The 14,305-nt window shown below is 42.8% G+C and overlaps 1 protein-coding gene across 1 annotated transcript in view; it reads left to right on the top strand.

The window, feature by feature from the left end:
• LOC147736997 (uncharacterized) overlaps positions 1–7,476 on the top strand; it is a 34,959-nt gene extending 27,483 nt beyond the window's left edge. Inside the window, exon 2 of the mRNA XM_086956582.1 lies at positions 4,599–7,476. Coding sequence (XP_086812708.1) covers positions 5,609–6,433 — 825 coding nt within the window. The 5' untranslated portion in view covers positions 4,599–5,608 and the 3' untranslated portion in view covers positions 6,434–7,476. The remainder of the gene's footprint in view (positions 1–4,598) is intronic.
• Positions 7,477–14,305: the final 6,829 nt, after the last annotated feature.

The raw sequence follows: 14,305 nt of genomic DNA on the forward strand, positions 1-14,305 counted from the left end.
ATGAGGACGTTCTGTGCTGGGGCATAGGATGAGTGTTTGGTTGGGCAGAGAATTCACGGCGGCAGGGCTGGTCAAAACTCGTGTTGTGAGATCGTTTCGAAAAGGAGTATGAGTTAGAGGAGGATCCTATTGCAAGAGAAACAGGTATGTCACTTCGAAGAGCATTCGTGAGTCTATCTCGATGCTGGTTTGTCTAGTAGGGGAATGCGTGGAGGGGAGTTTGTATTTTTGGAATGTGGGTTCAGGAGTTGAGAATGGAACTACGTTAAACAGATCGGTACCATACTTTGGGAGGAGTTGTTAGGGCTTCACTTGTATTTGTTAGTGTGTATCAAGGACAAGAGGGAGGCAGGACTGTTCTCTCAAGGTGGCGAGGTAGGGGAGGATGATGCCATATTGAATGAGAGAAGAGAGTAACATGATTTGTGGGAAAGGAGATATGAGATTGTCTTTAATGGAAGAAATGGGACTCAAAGAGAGACCCAAGTTGAGGGGGATCTGGGGAAGAAGTGAGGGTTAGAGTCATAAGGAGGGGAACAGGAAGTGGGAGAGAGTATGTTCTGAGAGGAAGGGGTGGAGATGTTAAAAACATAATGTTGGAGCGGATTGAACTTGTGGTTGAAGAGTGCCAGTAGTGCAGCTGTTGACAGAATCATTGTCTTGTCGTTGTTTAAGATTGAGATACACTGTTTTCCACAGGGACACGTAGATAGGATTAGGAATAACAAGCTTTTTCCTTGTGGTATTTTGTTGACCTCAGCCACTGGCAGTTCTTGTGAGAGACATTCTTTCCAGATCGAGGTGAGGTGCCGCAAGAATAGGAGATCCAGAATTAGACCTAATTTACGCCCACAGTGGTATTGGTTAGTGAAAAGTGGTTCCAGCACTTCTCTTATTTTAAGTTTGAAGTTATTCATAGCATTCTTAGAGAAATGCAGGCAGAAAACATATTTTGAATGAATTTAGTATCGCTTCAGAGATCTTTTCTAAGTGGGAGTTAAAGATTCAGGATTAGGCCATAGTTTGGAGCGTCAAGAAGACGGTGTCATTGGCACATTTGTTTACCCAGTGGTGGTGGTGTTCAAGTAATCCTATTGTTGAACTTCAGAAGTGAACGTGTGTGGCTTGTACTTCAGGTCAGTGTGTGTTCTGTGATCTTTTTACTTTGCGGCCTGATAACATTTTAATTACTGGTTGTTGGCGCTTTGGCTAAGAAGCGGGCCTTGTTTGTCTTTATGGAAATCCAAGGCTATTCACCCTTAAAAGGTCCTTTGTTTTATTTTGCTGTATTGAAAACCTGTTGTATTATTTAGAACTGTTATCTTCACAAAGATGTACACACATATAAGCTTTCTTACTGTTACAGTGAAAATATGACCCTTTTTTTAAAGTATCTTTACCTTGTCATTACTACACACGTGTAATCTCCTGACTCTTTTTTATAATTCTCCTTGAAGATTCAGCTTAAATCTATTAAAACAGTCTGTTCAAAAGGGGAGCCCTACTCCCAACTTCCATACTGTTGTAGCTCAAGTAGTTGATTCATGATGGCATTCTCTTACTAGGACGACTGGAAACAATCAAATCAGAGCGGTTGGCTTTGACAGTGCTTGTTATCATTGTCTTTCTACAGAGTGTCCCATCTTTCCTTTGGGAGCTCCCCACCCATGTTTGTCTTCATTTGCACATGTACTCTCATGCCTCCTCACCTCAAGGGGACTGAAAACCCCGTATTTGGTTCCTTGATACAAAGTTAGACGTTTCACCCCTTTTGTGAGGGGCCGCACATTTCAGATTAAAATGATATAAACATGTATGCTTTGATTTTATTATCATAGGTCAGGTATCGCTTTGATCCCTGTGGCCAAATAGGTACTCTTTATTTTTATTAGCTTTGTCGGTTGGCTAAATTATATGCAGTTCCTCATGTTTCTTAAATTTTTCTTTTTACCTTTAGTAGGGCTTTCTCTGCCTTGTCAACTGAGAGGAGTCATATTTGTCCCTTTATAGCTGTTAGACCTTGCATTCCTGGCATGGTTTCCCCAGACTTTTTGCCTTCAGACCTCCTGTTTTAGCTGACTTTGTTTTTCTTAGCCTTACGATTCTGCACACTTTACCACCGCTAACCAGCTCAAAAGTGCTTGTGGTCTTTCCATGAAACATCATGACATGGGTACATACCCTATTGGCATATTTAACTTGGTTATAAGTCCCTAGTAAAGTGAACTCACTACCTTTGCCCAGGGCCGGTAAATTAAGTACTGCCAGTGGGCCTGCAGCACTGATTGTGCCACCGACTTAAGTGGCCCTTAACCATGTCTCAGGCTTTCCCTTTGCAGAGCATGTGCGTGCAATTTTAAGCTGCCATGTCGACCTTGCAAAGCAAACCTTTTTGCCAGACCGAAACCTCCCTTTTTAATACACATAAGTCACCCCTAAGGTAGGCCCTAGAGAGTCCCAAGAGCAGGGTGCATTGTACTTAAAAAGTTGGTGATGTACTTTTAAGTTTTACATGTCTTACTATTGAAAAACTCTTACATTTTTGTTTTTCACTACTGCAAGGCCTATTACTCCCACGGGATAACATTGGAGTTACCTTAATACAGCTTCTAAGCATAATTTCCAAATGGGGAGAGATTAGTGTGACCAATCTGCCTCCGGGCCGGGAGGTAAGTCTCACACCTCAGCCTCTGCTCTCTGCCTAACTGGTCTCCTTCAATTATAGGTCTCTAGCTAAACCTAAACTATAGATCAAGGAATTCCTGGAGGAACACTCACTAGATGCTGTCTTCTTGATGGAGACCTGGCTGAATGAGAATTTCGCGTTGGATATTTTGTAAGCCATTCCACAAGTCTTTGCTATAGCAAGACAGAATGGGCACTCTCATAAAGGGTGAGGAATTGCTATTATAATTTTTAAACAATCTTTGCAACGCTCCCTTTCTAAGTTTTCTATTGAGGGGTGTGAAGCAGCCCTTTTTTCCCTTGCTCTTACGAAGTTTGTTGTTTCAATGATTCAGCTCATGTTCTTGCTTGGGCTGGTTGCCAATGTCTCCACCTCTCCTGCAGTTGCTCTGCCCCTAATGGTTCTCCGCTACACCAATTTCTTTGGTCATAGGGGATTTCAGTATTCATTTCGATGATTCAGGATGCTCGGCAGCATCAGTCTTGCTTGCCGATCTAGAGGACTTACAGCTCACCCAGTCTGTCTCTGCCCATACTCAGACTGGGGTATATTCTAGATCCCTTCTTTTCCAACTAGGCCCAGTTAATGTCCGGCCCTCCTATTTCACTTGTCTGGTCAGACCATTGATTATCCTGTTCTCTGTTCCTTATTCAAAACTGACTGCGAATCATTTTCTTACCCAGACAGCACGAGCACGCCAGTGGGCTAAAGTGACCACTTCTACTTGAATGATAGCCGACCTAGTTTGGTTGGCTGTGTTGAAGAAGACCATCTCCTGCTGGAAAATTGGATCTCATGTGCCATAAATCAAATCGCCCCTCGGACCCACTGGTCTTTTCAAAGACAGAAGCCATCTGCTGAATGATTCAGTGATGAACTGATAGATCTGAAAAAGAATTATAAGTGTCTTGAATGCCTTTGGCATAGGGCATATGATCCTGACATCAAAATCAATTACTTGGCTGCACTCAAACAGCATCATGGGCACATGAAGTATGTTCGCTGAGATTATGACTAATAAAATTCTCTCAGTGCTAAGTGAAGTGTTTGCTATTGTAAAGACTCTTACTTCTTTGTCCCAACACTCAGCAGCCATCGTACCTTCAGAGGAGGTTTGTAATTACCTCTCAGTTTTTCTCAGACAAGATGACAAAGATCTATGACTTGTTTCCAGCAGAGTTTAGAGATTCTGCATGTCTAAATTCATGGTTTGAACCTACTAAAGATAGCTTAGGGCTGAAGCATTTCAAACCTATTGAATTTGAGGAGATGTCTGCTCTGATTATGTCTGTCAAGTCGGGTTACCCACTCGATCCAGTTTTGCCCTCTATCTTGGAACAAAAAGTGGAAGCTGTGTTGCCTTTGGTCCATGAGCTCCTTAATAGTTTCCTGGCGGTGAGCCAGGTCCCGATGAAGTGGAAGCACGCAATGGTAGATCCTCTTCTTAAAAAGCCGCTGTTGAATTTTACTAATCAGAAAACTAGCAAGCTGTTTCGCTGCTGTCGCTGTTGGCTAAAGTCACTGAGAAGCATGTAAATCGACAGCTCTTGATGTTCAAGGCTAACTATCTTCTTCATAGTACACAGTCGGGTTTTGCCCGTCCTATACTCACAATCGCCTAATTGAGCATATGTGGAGATGCAGAGACTGCCGTATATCCTTAGTGAGTCCCTTTTAAATCTTTCCACAAAACATCGTTACAAATGGTACTGGACTTCTTTTAAGGTGAATGGTGAAAGCATTTTGTGTCAAGTTTAATGTATTACTTTATTATAGTTTTAATTTATTTATTATGTACTGCATTGCAAAGGTTTTATTAAGCAGTAAAGAATACTTACAGTTAATCAGATCATAAATGTTTTTCCTTCGTTTCAATTGATATTCCCTAATATTCTCTGACCTTCATTTACAGGTGACTGAAGCTTCAACAGAAATATCAAGATGGTGGTTTCCTAAAACTGCGTCAGATATTAATCCCATTATGCCTTTAAGTGGCATATTTGTTTTTAAAAGTGAAGATGCCTCGAAGCTGCAAGAAGCGATCAGTATCTAGGATTGAGGAGTGGTGACGAGCTCGTAGAGGAGAAAACTACTGAACATGAAAGTGATTTCCCTAATTGTATACATTTCATTATGGATCTTCAAACATCCACAGTAAAATGATTTGAGATGTTAATCAAGTATGTGGTATTCGGATGAAATAAGCTCTCAACTGTTAACAGCAGAGGCAAGAAAACTGAAAGCCAGATGTAAAGACCAATTGTAAGAATATGTTTACTTGAAGAGAACATTTAAAGTTTTCCAAAGTATTAAAAAATGAAGAAAGCAACGTTAAAAAGCTGACCAAAAAGACCATCTGATTCCACATGGGAGAAAAAGCTTTTTTCTAAAGCTGCATCTGATTCGAAAGGAAAGAACAGGCACCACAAACGAATGTCATTGTAATAGTTTTTTAACATGTCAGCAACGCACTGGAGCACCATAGTTTGTGTAAAAATTATGTTAACCACCAACTCAACTTCTTGGGCTTGATCTCAGTTGTTCCAGAACTTTCAGACTTTTAGAATTCTGAATTCTCAATTTCCCTGCTTTTGCCTTATGCACACAGCTGGCAACCATGAACTGATAATACTAATAATGTATAATGTGGGAAAAGCTTTGGTTCTGAAATAAGTTTAGTTCAACATGAGACAACTCACATGGAGATATTGGAGAGAATAACCTTTAAGAAGACATTCTCAAAGATGTCTTCTCAGGGAAAGGTTATAGAATGACTTTGGCTGCCTACGGTTGTGACAAGTTATGATCTCCTGACAGAAGCAGTAATGAAAGTGCTAAGAACAGCAATTGTGGCGTACTTGAGAAGTTAACACCATATTATCAAAACGTATTCTGTTTCTGGAATCGGGTTCAGGTCTTACCATGGAATGCATGCAAGACAAATCCCAACTTGGAGACATGAACTCAAGAAAGGAATCCTATAAGTGCACTGAATGTGGGAACAGTTTTGCCTTTCATTCCAGACTCATTCAGCACCAGAGAATCCACACTGGAGAAAAACCTTTCGAGTGCTCTGAATGCCAGAAATGCTTCAGGCATAAGGCCGGTCTTACACTACATGAGAGAACGCACACTGGAGAAAAACCTTATCAGTGCAATGAATGCCAGAAACGCTTCAGTTGCAAAATCCATCTTACTCAGCATGCGAGAAGCCATACTGGTGAAAAACCTTATCACTGCTCTGAATGCCAGAAAAGCTTCAGTCGTAGATCTTGTCTTACACTACATGAGAGAACTCATACTGGTGAAAAACCCTATCACTGCTCTGAATGCCAGAAAAGCTTCAGTCGTAGATCCGTTCTCGCACTACATGAGAGAACCCACACTAGGGTAAAATCATATTGGTGCTCTGAATGCCAAGAATTCTTCAGTGTTAAAAACATTCTCAAGCAACATGAGAAGATTCACACTGGACAAAGACCCTATCAGTGTTCTGTATGCAAGAGGAGCTTCAGTCGTAAGTTCATTCTCACTCAACATGAGAGAACTCACACTGGGGAAAAACCATTTCAGTGCTCTGAATGCCAAAGATGTTTCATGCAAAGAGCCAATCTCACTGTACATGAGAGAACCCACACTGGGGAAAAACTGTTTCAGTGCTCAGAATGCCAGAAGACCTTCATTCATAAATCCAATCTTACACTACACGAAAGAACACACAATGTGCAAATACCCTATGAGTGCTAAAACATGTTTTAGAGTTGAGGCCAAGATCACTAGACATAGGAGAACCCACAATGGGTAAAAAAAAGAGTGCATTTTCAGTTCTCTGAATGTCAGAAAAGTTTGCTGCTTAACGCAAGCTTTGTTCTGCATGAGTCATCGCAAACTGGCCAAAACCCTGTCCCTACACTGAATGACCAAAAAGATATATCTAACAAGCCAAGTGGTGGGAGATGAGGTCTTTATCTGAATACCATGAAGTTTGCCATATCCTCTGGGGGTTGTGAATTCTGATGCCCCCAAATGCGAGAACCCCCGCGTGGGAATGATGAAGGAATAGCCCTCATGCTAATTTTGTTAAATATGTTGAAATTATTCAAAACACTTTACAAACCAAAATAGATCAGCTTAATGAAGAAATCAGTGTGCTTGCGAAACAAGAAACTGTGTTAAAGTTATTGTGAGGAAATGGTTACATGTTTAAAAAAGTGTGAAGACATAAAAGCAGGAAAAGCACGCAAATTTCACCGCAGCAAAGTAGATTTTGAGCAAGGAAAAATATTTACATTTTCCAGTCGTTTTGACAAGTTAAAGAGGCAGAGGCTAACTGAGGGTAATATGGTATTACAGGTTAATGAAGTAAGGGAAATTGGCTCAGAATATAGTTCGGAAATTGAGACCCATTTGTAAGATGGAAGATTGGCTTCTAGTGGCTCTGGAGCACCTCTCAATAGTGAGGTGATTTTTTTATGATTGGACTGATGCCAAACGCTAAGACTGACCAGCCACAATTCAAGCCCAACAGAGGAGGAACGAAAGGAGTGAGCGAAGGAGGTGCAGTAGGAAACACTTAATCAAAACAACCACAATAGAAGAGAAAGTAAGTGACGACACGACCAAGACTGTCATTCAAGTTTCTAACATTGAACTCAATAAAGTGAACAACAGATCTCATCGATTGGGCTGTCGTATTGCCCTGAAAGTACGATGAATTCCACACAGGTGAGAGTCGATATTATTCAATTTGTTCATAAATTGAAACCAAGTACTATCATGAGAACGTTATGCAACAAACTGCATGAGGGGTGAAGAGTGTAACTAATCGGGCCTGTCTACAAGTTTCGGACATACAATTAATGCAGGAACTCCAAAAAGTGGAAAATTAAATCTTGGGCATTTTTTAACCAATTGGAGAGCAACACCTTCTAATAACTATTGCTGTGACCTCATTATATAAGTGTGGCTCACTGTTTAGAGGAGGCATACCCTGAAGCTGAGGTCAGACTCGGGACCAGGGTTCGATTCCCGACGCGGCAGGGTCCTGAACTCAATTGTCCACAGACTCGATAATTCTCGCTTCGGTGCCCACTCTAAGCACGAGTTCACACTATGCAGCTCTGGGCAACAAGCTTGCTTAATCTCCACAACGGCCCCCGCGGCGGGATGCCTGGCTTTCACCATGGGGATGCCCAGCATGGGTGATCTCACAGGGAAAAACCAGGACGGGTTCCCAAGGCAAGCGCCGAGATGCCCAAGGGTAATAATCGAGCGCTATATAAGAACACACATACATACATACATACATACATACATACATACATACACCATGAATTTGAATGTCTATGCGGAGGCTAACACTCCATTTAATCCAGCTTCAACTTTTGTACCGGTAACTGCAAGAGATTCTATTGATGTACTCAATGAGTCTATAATTAAGTAGGTCAAGGCACTATATAGTACAATTAACAAAGCAAGTAAACAATTGGATCATAAACACAGATCATATTACAACTTGATCAAAAAACTCTAATCGAAAAAGCAAGTTGTGACCCGCAATTCATACAAATGATGCAACATTGTGCTGTGGCCCCTTTAAATGTACACAACTGAGGCCTATAAGCAATTGGATGGTGAGCTGGGCTGCACTAGGAGACATTGGGAGAGCATGCAAAATGACAAGTCACAATATCACTTGGAACTACTGGAGGGGAGAAATTCAGGCTTAAAGAATCAAGATGAATATCTTTGTCAGGAATGAGTTCCCAGAGACACCAGTTACATATCTTTTACCCAAGATGCATAAGGATCCAGCCCAAACCAACAAGAAGGCCCATTATCTCAGCCAATGAAAGGTCATTTGAAAATTCTGCGAGATATATAGACTATTTCCTACAGGGGTATGTACACAATGTACCCTCTTTTTTCAAAGACTTTCTGAAAAGAATGTACGACTTATCTTGGAGGGAGGATTACCTTCTAATAACTCTTGCTGTGACCTCATTATATACCAGCATTAATCACAATGACAGAATTCATGCTCTTGCAGGCTTACTAAAGGGCAGGCTCTTAAGCTGTACACACATACAATGATGTTATCCATGATTAGATTGTGTCTTGAAAATAACTACTTTTTCCTTCAACAAGGAAATCTTTAGACCGTTACATAGTACGGCGATGGGCACATGCTTCCCCCGGCTATGCTTGTTTGCATATGGGCTGGTGGGAGAAGCAGGTGCTCATGAACGACTATGGTGCTATCTGCGGTGATCATGTCATTTGTTGGTTGCGCTTTATTGATGACTAATTTGTTGTATGGAGGGGCTCACAGCAACAAACTGAAGTTTTCATAGAGGCAATCACCCAAACAATCTGAACTTACACTTTACAGGTCTCATTAGTGCAACACAAATAGAGTTTCCTGATCTGGAAGTGGTTGTATGCAATGATGGCTGGAAACCAGATTGTTCAGGAAGAAGACTTGCAGGGAATCCCACCCTACATGCACCTTATTTTCTACCCAGGCATCCCATATGGTGATATGTTGAGATTAAGAAGAAATTGCAGTTGCATTGATGATTGGAAGACTAGTAGGGATGAGATGGTGGGTAGATTTGGGCATCGTCGCTACACTAGAGAATCCTTTGTCAAAACAGCCACAAGGGTTGAACTAAAGAGCAACGAATCCCTAGTCTTCCCTAATAGGCACGACTGAAAAGGTGAATCAATTATTAGGTTGATAGCAACGTACAGCAAGCAAGAAAGCCAACTAAGAGGCATTCTGAGGCAGTATTGGCACCTAGTTTAAGGGTCTTGACTTTAGGGACGACGATTCCCAGATCTCCTGCCATTGTTTACCAAAGAGTGTACTCTATAAGGGACACCCTGGCTAAAAGCAGTCCAGAAGGCATAAGCTAGAAATTTGGTTACAGCTTGCTAAGAGCTTCCATAACTTCCTATTGGGTTAACACCATTAAATACACTGCACCCTTCACGGAGAAACCATTAAAGATAGTGGGCCCATTTAATTGTAGCATGGAGTTTCCTCTGTATGTACTGCTGTGTGATTGCTGCAACATGTGGGCAGCGTGATTTTGCAGGTCCACATAAAGAATCTTGCAGCACTTGAGGACTGTATAAAATAATTGGTCATATCTGTTGGCTAGACATGTGAATGAATGTCACAGAAATGACATCAATTGCATGAAGTACTTTGTAAATGAGGCGGTCCCAAGGCACTCCAGAGTAGGCAATGATGAGCGATTGTTGAGACAGATGGAGAGTAGGTACATAATCAACTTAGACACCAACTCACCGAATGGCTTGAACACCGAAGAGGAGCTGTTCTCATGTTTAACTAAAGATATGCTGCTGCAATCACAGATGGTTTTATTTTGAATAGTGCTCAAATTAAAGTTATTTCTTATATATCATTGAGGAAAGCGAGATCTATGTGGAGGTTTATACATTAGTGTTTAAGTGGCATGATAAATGAATTAAGTTATATTGGTAGTACATTTGGACTTAGACATGTGCGGGCAAATGCATCTGTTGAAAAAGTTACATTTGTATCCAGTCTCATTACAAGGATCATTGAGGTACAAGGAAGGAATTAGTTACTTACCTGTACACTATAGTTCTCCAGTATTATCTTTCATAGATTCACATGCTTGTATCTTCCCCGTCGTCATGGTGGGAGTCTCACGGTAACAGAATGACCAAGCAGTATCATAGAGAAGAAAAACTGCATAGAAAATCCCCATAGGGACTGTAGTATTTGGTAACCAGACCATTTCCTTGTTTGGTCCAAAAGTCAGCCAATCAGCATTGCTGCCTTGCCCTCACACTCCCCAGCAGAAGCTTCCTGCCTCAGATTTCCGTCCCCGAGTGAGAGACATGGATAATACCGAGAAACAGGATCTGTCTGAGAAACGGGGAGGCGGGCGGGCGCATGTGAATCTATGAAAGATAATACTGGAGAACTATAGTGTACAGGTAAGTAACTAATTCCTTCTCCAGTATTACATCTTTCATAGATTCACATGCTTGTATCAGAGTAGTAAGCAGTGCTCACAAATTTGTAGCGTTTCCAGGACAGAATCCAGAAGGAAGCTCTGCATCAAAGCAATTGGTAGAACAATACAGATCAATATAATACTATAAGTGCAGATATATATATATATGGAGCAAAATTCTGTTCCCAGTTCTGACCACAGAAGTAACGGACCACCACACGGTTTTGGCAGAGTGTCACAGCGAACTTTTATTATCCATTTCGACAGCAGTTCAGGTAGGTATGACGCGTTTCGGGCAGGAACTGCCCTTGATCACATCTATATATGTGTACAAACAGAAATCAAAGTATTGCTTAGAAAAATAATCAGCCAAGTAAAACATCCCTTACTGAAATAGGCGTTTCAGAACAGCTTGTCCCACTGCCGTGTCCTCTTTCCACGCAGTGTCTAGACAGTAGTGCCTTGTAAATGAATGCACGCTCTTCCACGTCGCTGCTCTGCAGATGTCGGGCAGCGATGCTCCTGCGAACAAGGCCATTGAAGTCGCCATCTTCCTTGTGGAATGTGCATTCACTTTAGAACAGAGCGGCTTTCCCGCTTTCTCATGACATTTCAGGATAGCTGATGATATCCATCTGGCAATACTCAGTCTGGACAGAGGAAGGCCTTTCCTTTGACCTTCGAAAGCAAGAAATAATTGTTTGGATTTGCGGAATGTCCTTGTCCGTTCAATGTAGAACTTCAAGCATCTAGAGATGTCCATAGAGTGCAATGCCCTTTCTGCTTCCGATGAGGGATTGCTGAAAAAGGTAGGCAGAATGGTAGGCTCATTGAGGTGAAAAGGCGTAGGAACTTTGGGAATAAAAGATGGATTTGTCCTTAATATAACCCTGTCCTTGCGAAATTGTAAGAAGGGCTCCTCCACTGAAAAGGCCTGAATTTCGCTAACCCTCCTTGCTGATGTTAGTGCAAGCAGTAAGGCTGTCTTCCAAGATAGGAACTGTAAGTCTGCTTTGTGTATAGGCTCGAAAGGTGGCCTCATAAGTTGTGATAGGACTGTATTGAGGTGCCACGGCACTGGTGGACGCCGTATGGATGGATAAACTCTAAAAAGTCCTTTGATGAATTCCTTTATTATCCTGGAAGACCAGAGGGATGGCTCGTTTGGCTTCCTCCTGAAACGTGATATTGCTGCCAAGTGCACTTTGACCGAGGCATGCGACAGACCTGCCTTAGATAGTGACAGCAGGTAAGGTAGGATACCTTCGGGGTGTACTTCAAACGGATGTAAGTTTTGACTGTCGCACCAGTGGCAGAAACGGGTCCATTTCGCTGCATATGTTTTGTTTGTTGACATAGCTCTGGCTTGCGAGAGAATATGCCTGCATTCCTGCGGAATGTCTAGGTTTTGAAATTCCCGCTCATGAGGTTCCATGCTGACAATTTTAGTGATTGCAGATCCGGATGCAGAATCTGACCGTCTTTCATGGAGATGAGGTTCTGGAATGTCGGAAGCTGGATCTTGCTGCCCTTCGACATCTGAAGTAGATCTGAAAACCACGCCTGCCTCGGCCAGGCTGGTGCTATCCGTATGACATGGCACGTTTCCAATCTCATCTTGCGAAGAATTCGCGGTATCAATGGAAATGGAGGGAACGCGTAGGCAAACCTCCCTGTCCAGTCCATGTGGAATGCATTTCCCTTGGATCCTTGCTGATGGTACCTGGACGCAAACTGAACGCACTTTGAGTTGTTTCTTGTTGCGAACAAGTCTAATGTGGGAGTGCCCCACCTTTGAAACAGGTTGTGAAGCTGAGTGTCGTGCAGTTCCCACTCGTGCGTCACATTGGAAGTGCGACTCAGGGCATCTGCCCGTATGTTGAGGACTCCCTGTATATGTTGAACTTGAATTGAAATGCTGTTGGTTATCAGCCATTTCCAGATTCTTTGCGCCAATGTCGACAGCTGTTTGGATCTCGTTCCACCCTGTTTTAGCAAGTAAAACATAGTCGTGGTGCTGTCCGTTTGGATAAGTACCGACGATTGGCGTATCCTGGGAAGGAATGCTTGAAGCCCCAGAAACACCGCTTTGAGCTCCAACATGTTTATGTGAAGCTGTGCTTCCCAGTCTGACCAAAGGCCCTGAATCTCCAGCTCCTGAAGATGCGCACCCCATCCTTTCAGCGAAGCGTCCGTTGTCATCACGAAGTCGTGATCTCGAGGAACAAAGTTCAAGCCTTGGTCCAAGTTCTTTTGAACCTTCCACCATGACATGGCCACCTTAATACGGTTCGTGATGGCAATCCGATCCTCGAAGGTTCCTTTGGATTGAACCCACTGCTCGTCCAGTTGTTCCTGCAAAGGCCTCATTCGAAGGCGACAATTTGGCACCAGTGGGATGCAGGATGATATCATCCCCAACATGGACTTGTACACTCTCACAGAAGTGGACCTTTTTGTTTGAAGTGACGCCGTTAGACCCATGATCTTTCTCATTCAGTCTTCGGATAGGCCTTCCCTGCTCTGGTGCATATCCATGCCCCTAAGAATTGGATGCCCTGGGCCGGAGTCAGCGAGGATTTCTCCAAGTTGGTCCGTAGTCCCAAGCGCTGAAACAGCCGGATGCAGCACTGAAGAGATCTTGTTGCCTCTCTGAAAGATGGACCTGTCACCAACCAGTCGTCCAGATATGGGTAAATGTAATGCCCTTGCAATCTTAAGTGGGCCGCCACCGGGGCCATGCATTTGGTGAACACTCTCGGGGCCGATTTGAGTCCGAATGGCAGGACTTTGAATTGAAAGTGGCGACTCTCCACAACAAATCTTAAATATTTCCTGTGCTTCCGATGAATGGGAATATGGAAGTACGCATCCATGAGATCCAAAGACGCCATGTAGTCTTTTTCCTTTATCATTTGTAGGATCTCTTGCAACGATAGCATTCTGAAGGGTATCTTCTTTATGTATTGATTCAGATCCCTCAAATCCAATACCTGTCTCCATTTCAGGGTTTGTTTCTTTTTGATGAGGAAGAAATGCGAATAGAAGCCTTTCCCTCTGAGATGTTGCGGCACTTCTTCTATGGCTCCCTTTTGTAGAAGCGAGTGTACTTCCTTCTGCATTTCCTGACGATGTTGGTTGAGCCTGAGCACTGGGGGATGATCTGGTGGTATTTCTACAAATTCCAGAGTATGACCCCTGCTTATGACATCTAGAACCCATTTGTCCGATGTTATGGACATCCAGTTGCTGAAGTATTGAGACAGATAGTGGTCGTTTTCCGGGATCTGTTGTGTGGGGAGCGCCGGCCTGAAATCATTGACGTCTGTTAGACTGTTGATTTTTCCCTCTGGTGTTTGGTTTGCCTCTAGACTGCTGCTGGTAAGAGGAGTTGGAGGACCTGAACTGGTTGTTGGCATTGTATTGTCGATATCCCTGTTGGTTATACGGCTGATATCGATTGGTCTGAAAAGAGGGTCTTTGATTAAATTGACCTCTTGCACCCCTTTTTCGAAAGGACTGAAACCTTCCCTGTTGAAGAGATCCCAGCGCTCTAGCTGTATCCGTGTCAGATTTTATGCCTTGCAACGCCTCGTCTATATGT

Source organism: Lissotriton vulgaris, chromosome 1_1 (genome assembly GCF_964263255.1).
Source record: "Lissotriton vulgaris chromosome 1_1, aLisVul1.2, whole genome shotgun sequence".
Taxonomy (NCBI): Eukaryota; Metazoa; Chordata; class Amphibia; order Caudata; family Salamandridae; genus Lissotriton; species Lissotriton vulgaris.